General features: G+C 39.6%; 1 protein-coding gene across 8 annotated transcripts in view; it reads left to right on the top strand.

The window, feature by feature from the left end:
* The window catches only part of FAM184A (family with sequence similarity 184 member A), a 64,932-nt gene that overhangs the window by 44,428 nt on the left and 2,013 nt on the right, over nucleotides 1–18,491 (top strand). For 2 of the 8 annotated variants that reach the window (XM_053381788.1, XM_053381787.1), the window contains 8 exons: nucleotides 5,948–6,160; nucleotides 6,642–6,795; nucleotides 8,127–8,254; nucleotides 9,215–9,399; nucleotides 9,904–10,050; nucleotides 13,174–13,291; nucleotides 14,285–14,389; nucleotides 17,070–17,269. In XM_053381788.1, coding sequence (XP_053237763.1) covers nucleotides 5,948–6,160; nucleotides 6,642–6,795; nucleotides 8,127–8,254; nucleotides 9,215–9,399; nucleotides 9,904–10,050; nucleotides 13,174–13,291; nucleotides 14,285–14,389; nucleotides 17,070–17,269 — 1,250 coding nt within the window. Of the gene's footprint in view, nucleotides 1–5,947; nucleotides 6,161–6,641; nucleotides 6,796–8,126; nucleotides 8,255–9,214; nucleotides 9,400–9,903; nucleotides 10,051–13,173; nucleotides 13,292–14,284; nucleotides 14,390–17,069; nucleotides 17,270–18,068; nucleotides 18,163–18,491 lie in introns of those variants that run through there. The other 6 variants (XM_053381789.1, XM_053381790.1, XR_008329520.1 and 3 more) reach the window with 5 other exon arrangements.

Below are 18,491 nucleotides of genomic sequence, written 5' to 3'. Positions count from 1 at the left end.
ATATTTATTTAACATTATTTCTTAAGAAATAAACTGTTTAACTCAAATACATTTTGACAAAAGCTTAAAATTTGTTCTTGTCCAAATGGAAAGATAAAAGAAGAGCAAAAAGGATATTTATACTGATTAACATAATTGGATTATTTCTATTACTGTATGTTAACTTGGAAATCTACCTCATCACTGAATGGTTATATGAATGTAAAAGATCAATGCTGGGGAAACATTAACATTCTGTGCAATTTTAATAGGGCTCTTTATATGATGAGATATATTATGGATCATTAAAACTCTGCACAGTTACGGAACTTTTTTCATAATTTATTATCAGATTCTAGTAGGTTGGTTGCCATTGTGTCAACAATATAATGCAAGGATAGGAAATGAGACATTACAATAGATAACTAACAGAAGCAAAAGAAAAAGATTTAAAAATGTGGAAGCTTAAAATAGAATCTTTATATACAATTTGTTCATATTAAGTGCTAGGCAGCTAGTAATCCAGTCCACTTATTTAAGGTGACCAAACTGATTTTTATCATTCTTTTCTTCTACTTCAAAATGGGATAGCAAGTTTTAAAAATTGATTTATATGCATAAAAGAATATATTCCACGCATGCATGTATTACACGTAAAAGTTTGTCCTTAATTTTGCCACTTTTAATGGAACTTCCAATAGCATATATTCTTTACATAGTATCTGCCTTGATACGCTAAAATTGGTAATGATTAATTTAATTCATATAAGAAATACGTTGCTTCCAGGTTTTATTTAGAGAATTGGACTAATGTTCAAGTCTGTTCGGTGATGTGTGAGCAGAAGCTGAATATACTAGGTATCACAACCAAGAGAAATGATTTAGGAGGAACTTTAATTGTAGACCTTGCACTGCAGGAACATATAAGTCAAGAGTAGAACTCTTGCTTAGGGCCTGTATAATGTGTAGCAAGTAGAGTGGAACACAGCAACAGGAAGGGGTAGGACTACTGTAGATAGAAGTACTGTTTAAGGGTGGACAAGAAATTTGGAAGGTTGGGGAGTGTTTGAACCTCTCTCAGTTCAGAAAACATTAAGCCTATTCCCTTTCAAATTTTGCCTTGGCAGCTTGTAATGGCTCCTCACCAGTTCTCTGATCTGCCAGTTTCCATCTTTCCCACTTAGCATGTGTCCGAAGAGGGATGTGATACATCAGCTAAGGCTGCTTCTAAGCTTTATTTGCCAATGTGTAATCTGGGAAATGCAGACTTTTCTCCCTCTTGACTCACTCATTAATCAGGAAGGAAAACTGCAGTTTATAGAATTAAACATTATTCTGAAATGAATACCGTATTTTTCGCCCTATAGGACGCACTTTTTCCCCTCCAAAAATGAAGGGGAAATGTGTGTGCGTCCTATGGGGTGAATGCAGGCTTTCGCTGAAGCCTGGAGAGCGAGAGGCGTCGGTGCGCACCGACCCCTCTCGCTCTCCACGCTTCAGGAAGCTATCCGCAAGCCTTGCGCGCCCGGCGGGAGTTCCCGCGGGCTCGCAAGGCTTGCGGGCAGCAGCCTGCAGCCCGAAGCACGGGGCGCCCTCCGGAGGATGCCCCGTGCTTCGGGCTGCTGTCCGCAAGCCTTGCATGCCCGGCGGGAGGTCCCGCCGGGCGCGCAAGGCTTGAGGCGGCAGCCTGTTCTGTGGGCTGGGGTCGGGGGAAGCTCGGGCTTCCCCCACCCCAGCCCCGTGGCTGGAAGGGGGAAATATTTTTTTTTAATTCATTCCCCCCCCCAAAAAAAAAACCCGAGGTGCGTCCTATGGGCCAGTGCACCTTATAGGACGAAAAATACGGTATATCTGAGCATGCTCATAGTCTGCATTGCTGACACTGGCAAGTGTAGGGTTGTTGTTGTTGTTGTTGTTGTTGTTGTTGTATATCTGAGCATGCTCATAGTCTGCATTGCTGACACTGGCAAGTGTAGGGTTGTTGTTGTTGTTGTTGTTGCTGCTGCTGCTGCTGCTGCTGCTGCTGTTGCTTTTCACTCCTGAGTCCTGTTCCCACTGATAATGGAGGGTTTGTGTAACCTCTGGCCCATAGGCGTCTCCATTTGACCCACTGCATGGTTTGGCCCAAACCATGCTCACCCACCATCATATAATGTCTGTTGCAAGATAAGTAGACTTCCACAGTACCAAATACAAAAGGAAGAATTGGGATTTTCTGAAGCAGATAGGGTGGTCATGTGTCCTATTTTACAGAAGACAGATCATCTATCTTGTCCAAGTCTAGTTTAAAGATAGCGGGTTTGAAGTTGTCCATCAACAGTAGCATCTAGACAACAGATTGAGCAGACAGAAGCATTCTCTCTCTTTTTGGCAGTGTATAAGTGACCACCCTAGGAGGGGACATCCTGCCCCAGAATGAGTCTTTCCATGATTTGTAAGGTTGTCAGTGAAAACTTAAACTTTTTCCTAAGAATTCTCGCAAAAAGTTCAGAAAGACCCATCCAATTCTGATGAAATAACAAAACCTTCCACTTTAATACAGGAAAAATTATCTCTCTCTTCGCATTTATCACTCTCTCTTTGCTTGAAGTAACATAATGTTGGACATGTCAGCCATTTGTGATCAGGAAATATGGTGCAGTTGGTACCTTGGGTTACAAACACCTCAGGTTACCAACACTTAGGGTTACAGACTCCGCTAACCTGGAAGTAGTACCTCAGGTTAAGAACTTTGCCCCAGGATGAGAACAGAAATTGCACGGCGGTGGCAGCGGGAGGCCCCATTAGCTAAAGTGGTACCTCAGGTTAAGTATGGTTTCAGGTTAAGAACGGACCTCTGAAACGAATTAAGTTCGTAACCAGAAGTACCACTGTACTTAAATAATTTGTAGTAGCAAAGTTAAAAGGCTACTCAAGTCCCTTTTGTTGTCAGGGCTCCTGCCCTAAATCTTTTGTTCAAGGTTGCTAGTTCCCACAGATACATAAAGAAAACCAAGAATGGGGGAAGGGAAATTCTGAATTAAAAATTTATCATGACTGCAAGTTAATTTTAGTGCAGGCACTAGAATTTGTTGCAGTGGTCTTTCAGCTTGCTCGTTTATATATGTAGTGTTTATATTAGCTTTTACAAAATCTGACCAGTAATTAGAATAATTGCTTTATTGTTTTACCTGTATCACACCGTAAATGTGTCTTCATTTAAACTCCTATTATAATTTGTGAGTTCAATCTTTATATTAAATATTGCTGCATACATACCACTATCCTTACTATACTGACTTTTTTGTGTACTGTTTTTCGGGGACAGGGGGCGGGTGGGTGTGGAGGATTCCCTGGTCCTGAATGGGGCAGCTGTGGCCCTGAAGGAGCAGGTTTGCAGTCTGGGAGTCATTTTGGACTCACAGCTATCCATGGAGGCTCAGGTCGGTTCTGTGTCCAGGACAGCTGTCTACCAGCTCCATCTGGTACGCAGGCTGAGACCCTACCTGCCCACGGACTGTCTCACCAGAGTGGTACATGCTCTAGTTATCTCCTGCTTGGACTACTGCAACATGCTCTACGTGGGGCTACCTTTGAAGGTGACCAGGAAACTACAACTAATCCAGAATGTAGCAGCTAGACTGGTGACTGGGAGCGGCCACCGAGACCACATAACACCGGTCTTGAAAGACCTGCATTGACTCCCAGTACGCTTCTGGGCACAATTCAAAGTTTTGGTGTTGACCTTTAAAGCCCTAAATGGCCTCTGCCCTGTATACCTGAAGGAGCATCTCCACCCCCATCGTTCAGCCTGGACACTGAGGTCCAGCGCCGAGGGCCTTGTGGCGGTTCCCTCACTGCAAGAAGCAAAGTTACAGGGAACCAGGCAGAGGTCCTTCTCGGTAGTGGCACCCGCCCTGTGGAAAGCCCTCCCATCAGATGTCAAAGAAATAAACAACTATCTAACGTTTAGAAGACATCTGAAGGCAGCCCTGTTTAGGGGAGTTTTTAATGGCTGATATTTTAATGTATTTTTAGTCTCTTGTTGGAAGCCACCCAGAGTGGCTGGGGAAACCCAGCCAGGTGGGTGGGGTATAAGTAATCAATTTGTTTTCTTTTGTGTTTTCTTTTGTTTTGTTTTGTACTATGAGCCACTGCAGACTAATGCAGAGCATACTAATGACTGCAATGATTTTATCAGTTAACTTTATCAATCTGGAAAACCATATGCCCCACTACTAATCTTAAAGGGCCTTCAGTCCACGCTGTTGTTTCATCTGAGTTCAGTCTTGGAATGGTGTTTCTCAAATCAAAATGACCTGGTAGCACCTTTGCAGAGTGATGTCATATCTCAGAAGCCTCTGCAGTGTAGCTTCATTTTTTTGCTAGTAAGAGTGCCTGCTGGATTTAAAGTTGCACTCTCTTTTATTGCCTGATGAACTTGGCCTGGGTGGTGCTACATAAACCACTCTGTGAGAAGCATTGCCCAGACCAGGAGTAGCCTGTGTGGTTTGTACGTTCCTCTCTACCCTGCTAGTACCCATGTTGCCTATTACTGGGTGTGTAGGAAATCATCTACTGAATTGAAGGCTGCCAGTGGGCCTTTAGATTGATTTATGAAGGCATGAGCTATGCCACAAATTCATAATAATGGCATGTTTTACAGCTGGGTTAAAGGATATGAATTTTCTTTAGAAGGTGCTGTAGAATTATTAGCATTGATTTTGGTAGTACATATTAGGCAAAAAAATTTACTGATATTTAGTCTCTTGACTGCGGTGATGGAATAGAATCTTTTTTAATTGATAAGTAATTTCTCAACACAATGTTATGCATGTCTACATGCAAGTAAGTTCAATTGAGATGAATGGGGCTTACTCCCAGGTGTGTGTAGGATTGCAGTTACATATCTATACCCATTTTGGCTCACTTCAACCAGGCCAGGAAATGGGATGGTGACAGATTTTTCATTCCTCACCTCTGCTGTTTATTCCAATGGAAGGGACATTACTCCACCATAACCCCCCAGGGCTAATGAAGTTTCATGCCATTTTTGAAGGTGTGTTGGAGAAACAATGGGGCTTAAAATCCTATGGATCTTTGACTGCTCCTGATATGCACATCCAAATGCCCCACTTTGGCCCCTACTACCAGTGGGACACCTATATCCTTGAACTTTTCAGTGGGTGTATTGATGTCCTCCAGCGGCTTAAGCGCCATCCCACCATTAGGACACTCTCTCTGCCAGTGGTGCAGCACTTGAATTAACTTTAACTGAACTGGCTTTCAGCTGGCTGTAGGATTGCAATCCACTAAAAGTGTATTGCACTTGACATTCAAACAGCTGGTGATGACACATTGCTAATCTGCATGCCATAAACTATGTGGTATTTCTTTGCTCATTAGTTATAGTTCATAGTAATACTTGATTAGGCATATACTGTAGGAGACATCCAGTGATGTCTGGCCAACAGCCCAACAAAATTGCTCACATGGGACTTTCCCTTCCTTTCCTCCCCCCTGTAGTCCATTGTGCATGCACCCAGGTTCTGCTCTATAGGGTCCCCCATCTTTCTAGAGCAGATTTTGAGGACACTAGGAGCTGGATGGGAAAGGAAGAGAAAGTCCTGTTGTGCAAACAGAAGTCGACTTGCATGCAGTTGGATATTCAAATTTCTATTAACCAGAATGTGTTACTAAGCAAAATAGGCCCCAATACAGAGAGGAAATGTTGAAAAATGCAAGAACATTTCTGAACACAGTACACCTGTAGTCTCTCCGCTGCCCACCAGCTTTCCTCTACCATATAAGAAACTGCTTGATGCAGTGTGGGAGGGCTCCTATTTGGCAAGGCAGGACACCACACTTGTGGATCTCTGTACGTCTCTGTATTGTGACCACAATAAAAAATCTCAAATATCTATCAGTAAATATAAACACAGTGTTTATAGTTTGAATTTCTAGTTACCTTTGCTTTTCTGTGAATTAGATCTCCCTGTTGAAGCAGAATCTAGAAATGCAGCTTTCGCAGTCTCAGACTTCAATGCAGCAACTTCAGGCACAATTTAGCCAGGAGCGACAGAGGCTGGCCCAAGAGATTGAAGAGCTAGAAGAAGAGCATCAACAAAGACACAAGTCCTTGAAAGAAGCACATATCCTTGCATTTCAGAACATGGAGGAAACAAAAGAAGAAGAGCAAAAGGCATGTTCATTCAGTATTTTGTAGCATCTTAACATTTTCAGATTTCAGTATGTTAACATGAACTATGAGATATTACTCTAGAGAACTTCTTTATCTTCATTTGAGAACTCAGAAAGCACCCAAAGAAACATTGTACTGAGAGAAAGGCAGGGGTGGAGAGGCGTAGAGGAAACTACACATGTGTGTTCTAACTTCTCTTGAACAGTAATGGGAGGGATGTGTAGAGGGATGAATTACTCTTGAGGCCTTACCTCTAGGCCCAACCAAAGCCCTAACAACCCACATTTTGTCCAGAAAGTGGGAAAATGGAAAAGTGAGGGGGTTACACTCTAGGTTGTGGGATTGGAGTTACAAAAAAATAAAGGTAGCTGGTTAATAACAGCGGGTTGTTTTATTATTATTATTAATTAGCAATCATTTTGCCTCATTGATAAGAATATTTTTCTATACACATAGAGCAATTCTCCTTTAAATTTGCTAGGAACTTGAGGAACGTTTAAAACAGAAGCACTTAGAAGAACTTCATGCGCTGAAAGAAGCACACAGGCAAGCTATGGATGCTTTCAAACTAGAAATGGAACAGGAACTGCAGACTCTTCGCTTTGAACTAGAAGATGAAGGGAAAGCTATGCTTGGTACAGTATTTTCATGTGACTATTTAAAACATAAGCTATTACTTCTGGTGCAGAAGGCAGATGGCATGTCCTGCCCAATATACAGAAAATGAAAATGGGTGGTTTCCCGTGTGTTGGGCTACATTTAGACTTTTTCTGAGGAAAAGCTGACTATTCTCTAAGTAGTTGATACCCAGAGTTTTATAGCACAATTTACCCATTTTATTGGTGCAGTATTGTTATTTATCACCCCCTGTTCAGGATAATGCTCCTGTTGTTGGTTTTTTTTAAATGGAAACTTGTGCCAAATTTGAGAAATACACATCTTCCTATGATAGTTTCAGACAGATGTCTTGTACTATCCCTCATCTTGCCTGTTTTGTCCCAGTCTTTCATTACTAGGCCCTTTTCTTCAGTGTTAAATTTGTGCATATCGCCTATTCATATCACTATCATTCATTAATAATTCCTTTTAAAGAGCAAACTCATTGTCCCCGTGCTCACAAAAATAGAGCCAAAACTGGGTCACTGAGAAACAACAGGAAAGTAGCAGCATGCATGCGGGAATCCTGAGATTTGCAGAAGTACAGAAAATATGGGGGGGGGGCAAAAAGAGAGCAACCTGTAAACGCAAAAAAAGCCACTGAGCATGCTTAGTGGACACAGGGAGTCACAAAATGGTGTGTATCTGTGAAAAAAAGAAAAACAGCCTTTAAAAAAGTACATAAATAATTGAAAACTGAAATAAAACTTTAAAGGGTCACAAAATGAGGCAGAAACTGAGTTGCTCTCACTGAATGTTATAGGCAACACTTATGTAACCACATTCCATGCAACTCACAATGGCACTGCAGTTTGAGTGCCAGGAATGTAGTAAGTATTTAGATTACCTTTGGCAAGAGTAGCCACATGGTGCCCTGCAGATGAAGCGGACTGCAGCTCTCATCATCCCTGATCATTGGCAATGCTGGCTGAGGCTGATGGGAGTTGTAATATAAAGTATCTGGAGTTGTAATATGAAATATCACATTGCTTACCCTAGGTACACCGCAGAGTAATAAAATTCTGCAAGGTTTTTAATGCTTAATTTGGCATTGAGCACAATTTTAATATATAATAATAATTACTGTTACATTGATAAACATTTCCATTTATTCACTCATTTATTGATTGATTGTATGACAAAATTTAACATTTTTCAGCTAAAGGAGGCAACATAGCTGGAAAACAAATGTGTTAAAAACTACGTGTCTAGTCATTCCCCTAAAGCAATAAATGCATGGTTATACATATGTGTGGTTTGGGTTACTACTTGTAGAACTATACAAAAAAATCTGTTTATTATCTTCCAGCATCTTTGCGCTCAGAACTAAACCATCAGCATGCTGCAGCAATTGATCAACTAAGACATAACCATCAACAAGAACTAGCAGCTGCTAAAATGGAACTTGAAAGAAGCATAGAGCTTAGCAGGCACCAGGTATATATCTTCCACATAGCCAAAAGAGAGTAAATATCTTTTAATTATGGGCACAGAGCATATGTTCGCCATTAAGAAAAATTGCAACTCCTTTAGTACCTGTTTAGTATACTGGCTCCTTTCAGTCAATATCATTTCTTCTATTCCAACTTCATAGAATAAGTGCTGATGCTTATGTAGGCAAATGGCATCAACTATGGACAAGAGGGAGGTATCAGCTTGCCCAAGTGAACCTAGAGGTCTGCAGAAATGCAAAAATGGGAAGAGAGAAACCATAGGAGGTAGTTTCCCTCCAAAACAGCTAAAACAGAATTGTGCATGTCTGAAAAACTGATCCATGGCAATTTCCATGCATTGCAAACAAGGTTTGATCTAGAAAATCCACCCCTGGTTTTCAGTTAATCCTCAAGGGAACCAGTGGGCAGAGACCACCTAATCTTGCAGAAAAATAGCCGGAAGGTCAGAATGAACCTCAGTACCTCACCCAAAACCTTCCTGGGAAGATTGCACATGTGCACTTCACTTGTGCTGCTGGAGAGTATTTCTGGCAGCAGAGGGTAGCATGGAGGTGCTAGTCTTGAGCCTACAGGAAATGTGTGTGTGTGTGTGTGTGTGCGTGTGCGTGTGTGTGTGTAGAAAAGCACAGCTCTGTCTCTAAGTCCATAATTACTTTTTATAATGATGGTTCAGCCCTCCTTTCAGCTCTAACATGATCACCATATTTTGCAGAGGAGAAGAAATAGGGCAAAGTAGGGGCAGGAGGTACAAATCCCTATCTATAGTTTTTAATATGTTGCCATTTGTAGCCTTTCTAAATTTAATCTGATTCTTTACTCTTATCTAGTAACTAGAAATATAAAAATGGGAAAGTAAGTTATGTTTATTCAACCAGAAGCAAGTGTGTCATATAAAGAATATGTTATATAAAGTATTCTTAACTTATTGATACTTGCTTGATAGGAAAAAGAGTTTGTTTGCCGGATATCAGATCTACAGGATGAATTGAGGCATCGAGACCACCATATATCTGAACTGGATAAGGAGATTCTTGCTCTGCATGAGAACATAAGTGCACTAACCAAGGAACTGGAATTTAAAGGGAAGGAGGTTCTCAGAATACGTAGTGAATCCAACCAACAAATTAGGTATGGATATTTGCAATGTCAGGTAATATGTTCTGATTGATTTGGCAACCTAAAATTAATGAAGGGCTGTACTTGATTTTTTGAAACTTACCTAGAATATTTTAGGCAGTCAGATTCAAATTGCTAGATTACTATGCCCATTTGATGTCAGATGAAGTAACAGTGAAATTTAAGTTTTGGACTGCCCACAATATTTGCAAGTTGCAGAGTTTAGAGGACATTAGCTATTGGTAAGGTACAATCATAAGCTACTATTTAATATTTATTAAAGTGCCCTTAAGTATATTTTTGTTTACATTTCACCATGCTTATTTGCAAAGCATTAAAGGAGATGACTTTTTAGTGAAATAAGCTAGACGATCAGAGAAACAAAAATAGCAGAATTAGTTTTTGTAGCTCTTTTCAGTGATGCTATGCACAAATCCTTTGCAAACATGGCAGGAAGTCAAGATGAACAAAGCTGGTGTAAGAATAACCTTTTTTAACATAAAATAAATTAAACAGGCTGCATGAACAAGATTTAAACAAGAAACATGAGAAAGAGCTGGATGTCATGACAGCAGACCACATCAGAGAAAGACAAAGCATGCTGGCAGATTTTAATAAGACCCAAGAGCTGCTCAAGGAAATTAATTCAGCTTTGCAAATTTCGTAAGTTTTATTACATTAAACCATTTCGTATGTGGGCAGAGTTTGAATGGAATGATCTACGGTATTACTCAGTATATTATGATGGACATTGGAGAGACATGCACAAGTGGAGGAACTTCTCAAAAAGAAGCCCAAACTTGTCTTTTTTGTGTGTGTACCCACTAACTTTGGTGGAATAATTTAGACACACCCACAGCCTTTCTGCAAAACAAGATAAAATATAGCATGTTAGAGAACAGTGCAGTCCTATGTATATCTACTTAGAAGAAAGCCTCATCGACACTGCTGGGTCTTAGGTAAGTATGGATAGGACTGCAGCTCAAAATACATTTAAAAGCCTGGGAGAACAAGGATAATGGTGTTGGCACCAGGCAAACTTTCCTGAGGAGGGAATTCCACAAGTGTGTCGCTTCTGATAAGGCTTCTTTAGCCTGTCATTAGTGAAAGAACAGTTAGGCAAAATATGGACATATATGAAAAGCCTTGAAAAGTTTAATTCTGAAAACTGTGTCTGATTTAATCTCTGTGGCTGGTTCATCCTTGGCTGTTCCTTTTAAGTCAGTTATCCTTGTCTCTGTCCCTGTCTCTTTGTTTTCTTTTGTCCTGCAATAGCAGTAAAATGTAGTAGAAGAAAAAGAAAGTTTTGGTAGTTTTGTTTCAATTCTGCAGGGGTTTGTAGGAAGTGGAGTTCACTGTTCTTCAGTGGACTGGTTCTCTTCTTATGAAATTATTATTTTAACATAAAAATACCTTCAAATTTTCAAACCAAACTTGACAGCAGTGTTTCAGCTTAAGGTAGATTCCTTCAAGTGCTTGAATATGCCTCTAGATTAAAAAAGAAACCTTAACTTAAAAATTCAACATGGCTTGAAAGCTAGGCTTACAGTCCTTTTCTCTGACATATTTGTTTTTCAGTGTGCAGGAGAGTATTCAGTCACATAAGAAGAGCCCTGCTGAATCAGACCCATACCCATGTATTCCAGCATCCTGTTCTCATAGGGGCCAGCCAAATGTTTTTGGGAAGCCCACAAGCAGGACATGAACACAACAGTACTCTCACCACTTGTAGTCTTCATCAGCTAGCATTCAGAAGTATGCCACTTCCAATATTGGAGGGAGTTTACAGTCATCCTGGCTAGTAACCACTGATAGTGTTATCCTCCAAGAATTTTCTAATCCCCTTTTAAAGCCACCCAAGTTGGTGGTCATCACTTCATCTTATGGTAGCGAATTCCATTGTTTAACTACATGCTGTATGAAGAAGTACTTCCTTGTGTCTGGCCTAAATCATCCAGCATTCTGCTTCATTGGGTGACCACGGATTCTAGTATTATATGAGAGGGCAGAAAGCTTTCTCCACACCATGCATAATTGTATACAGTTCTATCATGTCCGCCACTTATTCACCTTTTTTCTAACCAAAAAAGACGTAAATGATGTAACCTTTTCAGAACCTTTTTCCAGCTTTACAGTACAGTCATACCTTGGAAGTCAGACAGCTTAGTTCCCGAATGTCTCCCAAACATCGCAAACCCAGAAGTGAATGTTCCGTTTTGCGAACTATTTTTTGAAGCTGAACGTCCAGCGGGGCTTCCACGGCTTCCGATTGGCTGCAGGAGCTTCCTGCATTGCAGGGGGTTGGACTAGATGACTCTTGGGTTCCTTCCAACTATACGATTCTATGATTCTAGGGAATGTGGAGCAGGCAAACACCATCTCAGTCCCTTTCTGTGCTTAAGCTCCAACCATGCCTGTATTTACTATTTTAATACAATGGCTAACAAATGCATTTTATATATCTTTGAAGTGAGAATTTAATCTTTAGGAGAAGCACCTCATCATATTACTGCTACATTGGCCTTGGTTTTGATTTTCTTCCATCTTCATTCCCTCTTTATGTGATACTGTACCTCTTCACACACCCCATCTCCCCTTCTACTTAATAGTTTATTATACGCAAAAGTGTTTGTAAGCATCTCTTACACTATTTTTATGGTTATGGTCAGATTATGTCCTTGAAAAAACTGCCATATAAGGAAATCTGAGCTACTTGACTCTCTTAAACTTTCCACGCAACCAGACTAACAGCAATAAGCCAGGGGATATAATCTTATTGCTAGGATATGAGATGGACTGAATAAACTCTTGTTCATCATCTGTCATTCATCTGACCCTGAAGCTTAGATAGTAATGTATGATCAAAATCAAGTGTCTGCTTCTATATACATACTCCTTTGAAACTGCTGCAAGAGCCCTTCTGAGAGTCAAATTTGGGCTGACTAACTGACTGATAGAAGGTATTTTCTAAGGTATTTTACCTACTTGTAATTCCATTGCCTCTTCTGAAAGTAATTTTAGAAAAAAGTGCTTTTCCATTGCAGACATAATTGATAGATAGCTCAGTACAGGTTCACAGCCCAATCATGTAAGCCCCAGTTCACACCTGTGCTCCCACACCCCACAACATGGCCTACCTACAAGAATAGCTTAATTGTGAATTAGCCCTTTCATTTATTGTCATCTGGAAATTAATATTCTGAACCCATTTGTTAGTGTTCAAGAATATGAATAATGATTCAATACCAAATAGCAATCTAAAGTTGTATTCAAAAGTTACTAACCTCTACGAATGCTAGGCTTCGTTTTATTAGGCTTTCCTTACAGCTTCTATGTAAATTGGTGTGCTTATTTCCATTCTCTCCTTTAATGCTTCTTCATTCCCTGTTTAAAGCCATCTCACGATTTTCTTGATGTAATTGCTATTTGTTGTTTGTGGCACTTATACCGTTCTTGCTAAATTGTTCCTCAGCAGTTAGTCTGATACTGTCTTACACATTTGTGGATTTGTTTTAGTTGTTTTAGCTTTAGTATCTTTTGTGGGGAAGAAGTAAACATTGGTTATGTGACTTCCACTCTGATTATGGCAGATGGTGGCCCACAAGCTCAAAATGCCATTTCCTTTATTGTAGCCAACCATTAAAGAAATCATTTAGTATGTAAAAGATCACATAATAGCTCTTGTGGTTTATTCATTGAGTTAGTTTGATAGCATGATTTTTATGGCATTATATCTGAACTTCAGACTATTATTAACCCATGGGTGATGTTTTGTCTCCTATAAAGTTTAGAAGAAATGGAAGAAAAATATCAAAACAGGGAATCAAGACCAGAAGATGTACAGCTTATTGCAGAGTTGAAAGACCTGATTGCTGAGAGGGATCAGCTAATAAAGAAACTGATTGTAAGACAGTTTGGTGCTCTTTTGGTATGAGCATGCCAAAGGCTAATAACTCTTGTCAAATCCCCTGAGATACCCCTTAAATTACTTGTTTTTATATGGTAGAGCAGTCATAGTCCTGAATGGATTTAGAGCAGGCAGAAGACCTGCTCTTTTACCACTCTGTAAAGACCTAAATTATAAATACAAAGTAAGTTCAAAGGCATGCCAAAATGATGTAAGGAATTGCTTCCTTAATTTTAAAGTAATTTTAATGTCTTCTCTCAAAATGATGTTTAGTTTTCCCTGTGCTGTCTTCAGGATTTGGGGGAGCCTCCAACAGGGAACCCTAAGTGAGCTCATGAACTGGAGGAGGTGGGGAGTGCAAAATGATAATTCTCTTATCTCTTATCTTCTCTGAAGTTCTTGGATGTTGTGTACAAAGTGAAAAAAACAGTGTTTTAGGGTGGTGGAGTGGTGTTCCTGAGTGGCCAATTTCTGTGAGCCACTGCAATTTTTCCTATTAAACTTGCATGCTAGCACAAGGACACATGCCCAGCAGGAACTCAGAATCCCATTGTTTCATCCCAGCTATGGTGGATTCCACTGGTGGCTTTCCTTGCTGTGATATAGAAGTAACTTGCAAATGTGGTTTGGGACATAAATGAAACCAGTGGAATGATCCCAGCATCCAAAGAATTTTTAGGAAGTTATGAATGCCAATGCAATTCTTTGTACAGCTGTCCATGAAATGAAGGAAGTAGGTAAAAATCCCCATGTAAAGGATGAAGTTGAATCACTCTGGCACACTCATGAATGTAAGAATTATGCTGAGTATGAAAATGACCACCTTTCAGACTTCTGGTAATGAGTTACAGTTTTGAGTTTAAGTTCTAAACCTTCAGATTTTAGTAATTAATGAACTCTTGAGTGAGTGAATGTCAATCTGGCCACAGTAACTTAATATCCAAGGTGACTGATACAGAAATTTATTTTAATCTTTTTGTTATTTATTAGGATGACAAGAAATTCTATCAACTGGAACTAGTCAATAGGGAGACTAACTTCAACAAGGTGTTTAATGCAAGTCCTAATGTTGGTGTTATTAACCCTCTGGTGAAGGTATGTCATACACTTACAATGACGAAACTGGGAAAACGTGAATTACTAATATTACACAAATAAAAAGGATCAATAACACTGTGAAAGACACAAAAAAGAAAGCCAACTGCATGTGGTTTTCAACAGCATCAGTAACAGTAAGCCATGGTCAGTAATGGTGGCTTCTCATCAATGAGCAGTGTGCTAGTGCATGCTGCTGAATTGTGCCCACTTCTGCACGCCTACGCTGTGGTTTATTTCCCACTAAGCAAAGCACAAGCAGAATACAAGGTTTGTTCTCCCAAGGCTGAAAGTTTGGTTCTTGGGGAGACAGAATGGGCAGAGTGGAGTGTGTATGATGCAGCAGTATGCTTCTGTATTATGTTTTAGAGTGTGCAGTTTTGTTTTTACTGAATTTTTTCAGTAAAGAACCGAAAGAAGGACGCCCCCAGAGACTTCTTTCTATCAGTGGCAAGATGCTGGCAGCAGGGGGGCAGGGCATGAAGGGACAAAAGTCTTTCTCCCCTTTGTGGCCCATACAGGCTTCCTTCTCTCAGTAGTGTCCAAGAGAAGGAAGCCTGCAGGTTCATGTCATATTCTGCCACTGTAGTTTCTCAACTTCTCTTCCTGGGGTGGGCAAGGAAGCAGGGCTTTCTACGGTCACCCATGTCTTCTAATAAGCAGGTAGGCCATAACCAGCCATACCTCCTCATCCTCAGGCCCTGACGACTCCTTTACATTCCTGCTGGTCCTGACAGTGACATGGCATGAGAGAGAAGGGTACAGCACATGCTCGGTGACTCCTTATATTGCAGCCAGGTTCCACTTACTTCAGAGGTTGCTGGTATGCCTCTGCCCTCTGACATGCAGCAACATCAGAGCAGGATGCTATTTTCCTGTCCCCCACAACCTACTGCCTGGGACAACAAACCTGAACCTTTTTAAGAATTATTGTAGACACGGAGGTTTCCTTTTTCCAAATCTCCACGTTGTTAGTCCTTTCTGCGGTTTGATCTCTTAGGCCCCTTCTAGATGACTATTCAATTGTGCAGGGCATGTGCAGTCATTATGAAGTTGTTTCTTGAGATCCAAATCCCATTCCCGTAGTGAGCATGCACACTGTGGAGAAAAAGCAAGGGAAGCAGTGTTGGTCTAGAAAAAAAAGTAAAACCCAGTTTGACAATATCTTTTATATTAGGACCAACCAAAACATCACAAATGTTATGGCAAAATTGAAGTTTTGACTTGATTAAAAAAAGCAAATAATTGTTTGGTTTTTGCAAATTGATAAATGGTTGATACTAAAATCTTATTAGTGGCATCACCAGTTCATCTGTCTGTTGGAGTCTTGCAGTAAGGATACTTCACTCTGAAGAATAGATCCATGTGTGCCATCTAGTGGAAACAGCCTGGCATGCGGCTGGAAAAACTCACTAAGGTTGCTTTCACACTAGCCTTTTTCCTCTGGAATTGCCATTCTTTGTTCACCCACATTTTACAAAGAATTGGGACAATGTCAGTGTCAAAGTGTAGCTATCAAATGCTTTCAGTATTAAACTCCTGTCATACCTGATTTGTGGCTCTCTTTTTTGCAGCAATAAAACACAATTGAGCACCCTGTCCAGTATAGACAGGAAAGTACTATTAAGGCTTCTCAGGTCTCGTATATGATTAGATAAAAGTTTCCTATTTACAGTTCCTTCCCATTTTATTGCTTACTGTCGATTTGAAACTATGGTAGTTGTCCCAATTTATTTTTTCTGTTCTCACCAGGGAGGCTTTAATGACTGGTTTCCTTTCATTATTTTTATTCCTTATAGTTTTATTTTGATATAAAATATGAAAAGAATAATAAACTGAATAGATCTGTAAAAAATGTTGCCCTCCACCACAATGAGAACATAAACTGACATTAGGGCAATTAAGAGATTGATTATTCAAGGAGCAATTAAGGAGCTATCAATCAGTTCTCCAGTTGGAACCAAGAGGGAAGCAGTTAAACAAGCAGACTCTGTGAACAGGAAACTTTTAATCAATATTTTAAAAGACCTTTGTTAAACAAGTTTTATTTGTGAGTAAACATTTTAGAAAGATGATGGCCACAGAAAGAGTGTTGGTGGATAATATAGTCCTATACAAAGTACTGTGGAACCAGGGTGGTGCCATGTTTGACTGGGCCCTCAGCAGCCCCCCACATGTGGGTCCCTCATTGTGACTAAGTCTTGATCTAGCCCATTATATACTTTCATAGAGAGGGGTTTTTTTTCTATCTGTCAGATTTCCTTTAGGAGTGAAGTTTACTAGTTTTCTTTTAAGTTGCATGGAGATTGGGAAGAGGCTGTAATTAGACTAGAAACTAACAGATTATCCCACTACATTTCTGTAGTTGGACCAATACCATGTTATTGTAAACAAGAAAGTTAACATTGTTCTTTAAGAAGAAGAATCTGCATACAGACTAAAACTGTCAAAATTATTTAAAGCTACGTCAAGCTCTTCAATATTGCAGTAAACTGGCTGGAGCATTTAGCTTTCGTATCCCTCTGGAGAACACTTTAAATGCAGCTGTACTAAAACTGTAATAAATAAATAATATCCAAACCCTCACTTTCAGGTGAAACAAAGAAATGAGAATTTTAAAAGCCCAAGTAATTTCCTTATCTGTACAGGCCCTTCCTTACATTTGTTATTTTCAATGCAGCAAAAGAAGAAGAATGATAAATCAGCAAACAGGTTTGTGAGTGTCCCCAATCTAAGTGCTCTGGAATCTAGTGGAGTGGGCAATGGACATGCTAACCGCCTGGATCCTATTCCAAATTCACCCATCCATGATATTGAGTTCAACAGCAGCAGACCACTTCCACATCCTATACCACCCAAAGAGCCCAAGACGGTTTTGAGGTGAGCACTGCCTCACCAGTTTTTGTTTTTCCTAACTTGGAGAAATTTTTTATTTCTTTTTAGCTGAACCCACATGTCTTTAAGAACAACACAGGAGTACAAATCTTACTTCAAATCTTAATTTTCACACTATATTTTAAGCCTCTTTACAGTATTCCTTTTTTATTGTAAAACTTGTTGAAATGTAATTCCTCTCCCCTTTTCTAATAAGTCTGGAACCCTTCTTTCATTTTTCTAATGAACTACACAGTCAGTATGGTTCATGTGCTTTCAATTGTTTACATTTATGAACAATTGTGTTAAATGTTTGTGTTATTACTAGCTGTCCTTTCAGAATGTTACAATCCCCATATTAAAGGTCTTTATTTGTGTAACAGTGGATCTTACCTGACAAAACTGTTTTCTGTGTTAGATGAATGTGTGCTGATTTATTCCCTTTCCTTACCTCAGATAAAATCTTTATTGGAAGCAAGCTTAGAATATGTGTAAATATCTGCATGTATTTAATGCTGGGTTTCAGCATTAAAATACCCAAGTTTAGCTTTGCTTTAGGAAGTGATGGAATGAGTTTTACTATCAGATTAAGTCAAATATATAGTGCTTGATAGTCTGGTGAGTAAAAGCCTTTTCCATCCTGCTTCTTAATTCCACTTCAGTGTTACCTGCAAAATTTAGTCTGGGGGCAGAAGAGAGAATGATAAAATTTTATAGTATTTTTTTTCTAAAGGCAAAGTAGAGTTCCTGTAATATTAAATGTTCCTTATTTTTCCCTGTGCATGTGGTATGCATGTTTGCTCAGGCGTCACTAACATGCATGTGCATGAATTCATGGATTGCGATGCTGGAGTTTCCATTGCAAATTATTTCGTGCCTTGTATTACCCCCAAAAAACGGTAGGGATTATTTTATTAATTTTTTCTAACAATTACATTTTACTAGCACGTTAAAGTAATATAAAGATTGCATCATGCAGGTATATTTGGGAATTATATTTGTGGGTGGCAAGTGTGTTTGCTTTGCACTGAATTCCTTGTTATAACATACCTAACCCCATGTGCATGAACCTACAATAATTCAGTTTGGGCTATGAAACAGTTAAAATACATAGATTAGTTTTCATTCTGCACGTATTTAAGAATATGATGCTTGCATCATACTTCTGACAACTAATTTGACCAGAAGAAAAGGATGCTAAAAGAGGATCTTCCAAAAATCGCTTTTC

The sequence above is a fragment of the Podarcis raffonei genome, chromosome 3 (genome assembly GCF_027172205.1).
Source record: "Podarcis raffonei isolate rPodRaf1 chromosome 3, rPodRaf1.pri, whole genome shotgun sequence".
Classification (NCBI taxonomy): Eukaryota; Metazoa; Chordata; class Lepidosauria; order Squamata; family Lacertidae; genus Podarcis; species Podarcis raffonei.
This window is presented reverse-complemented; position numbering and strand designations above follow the sequence as displayed.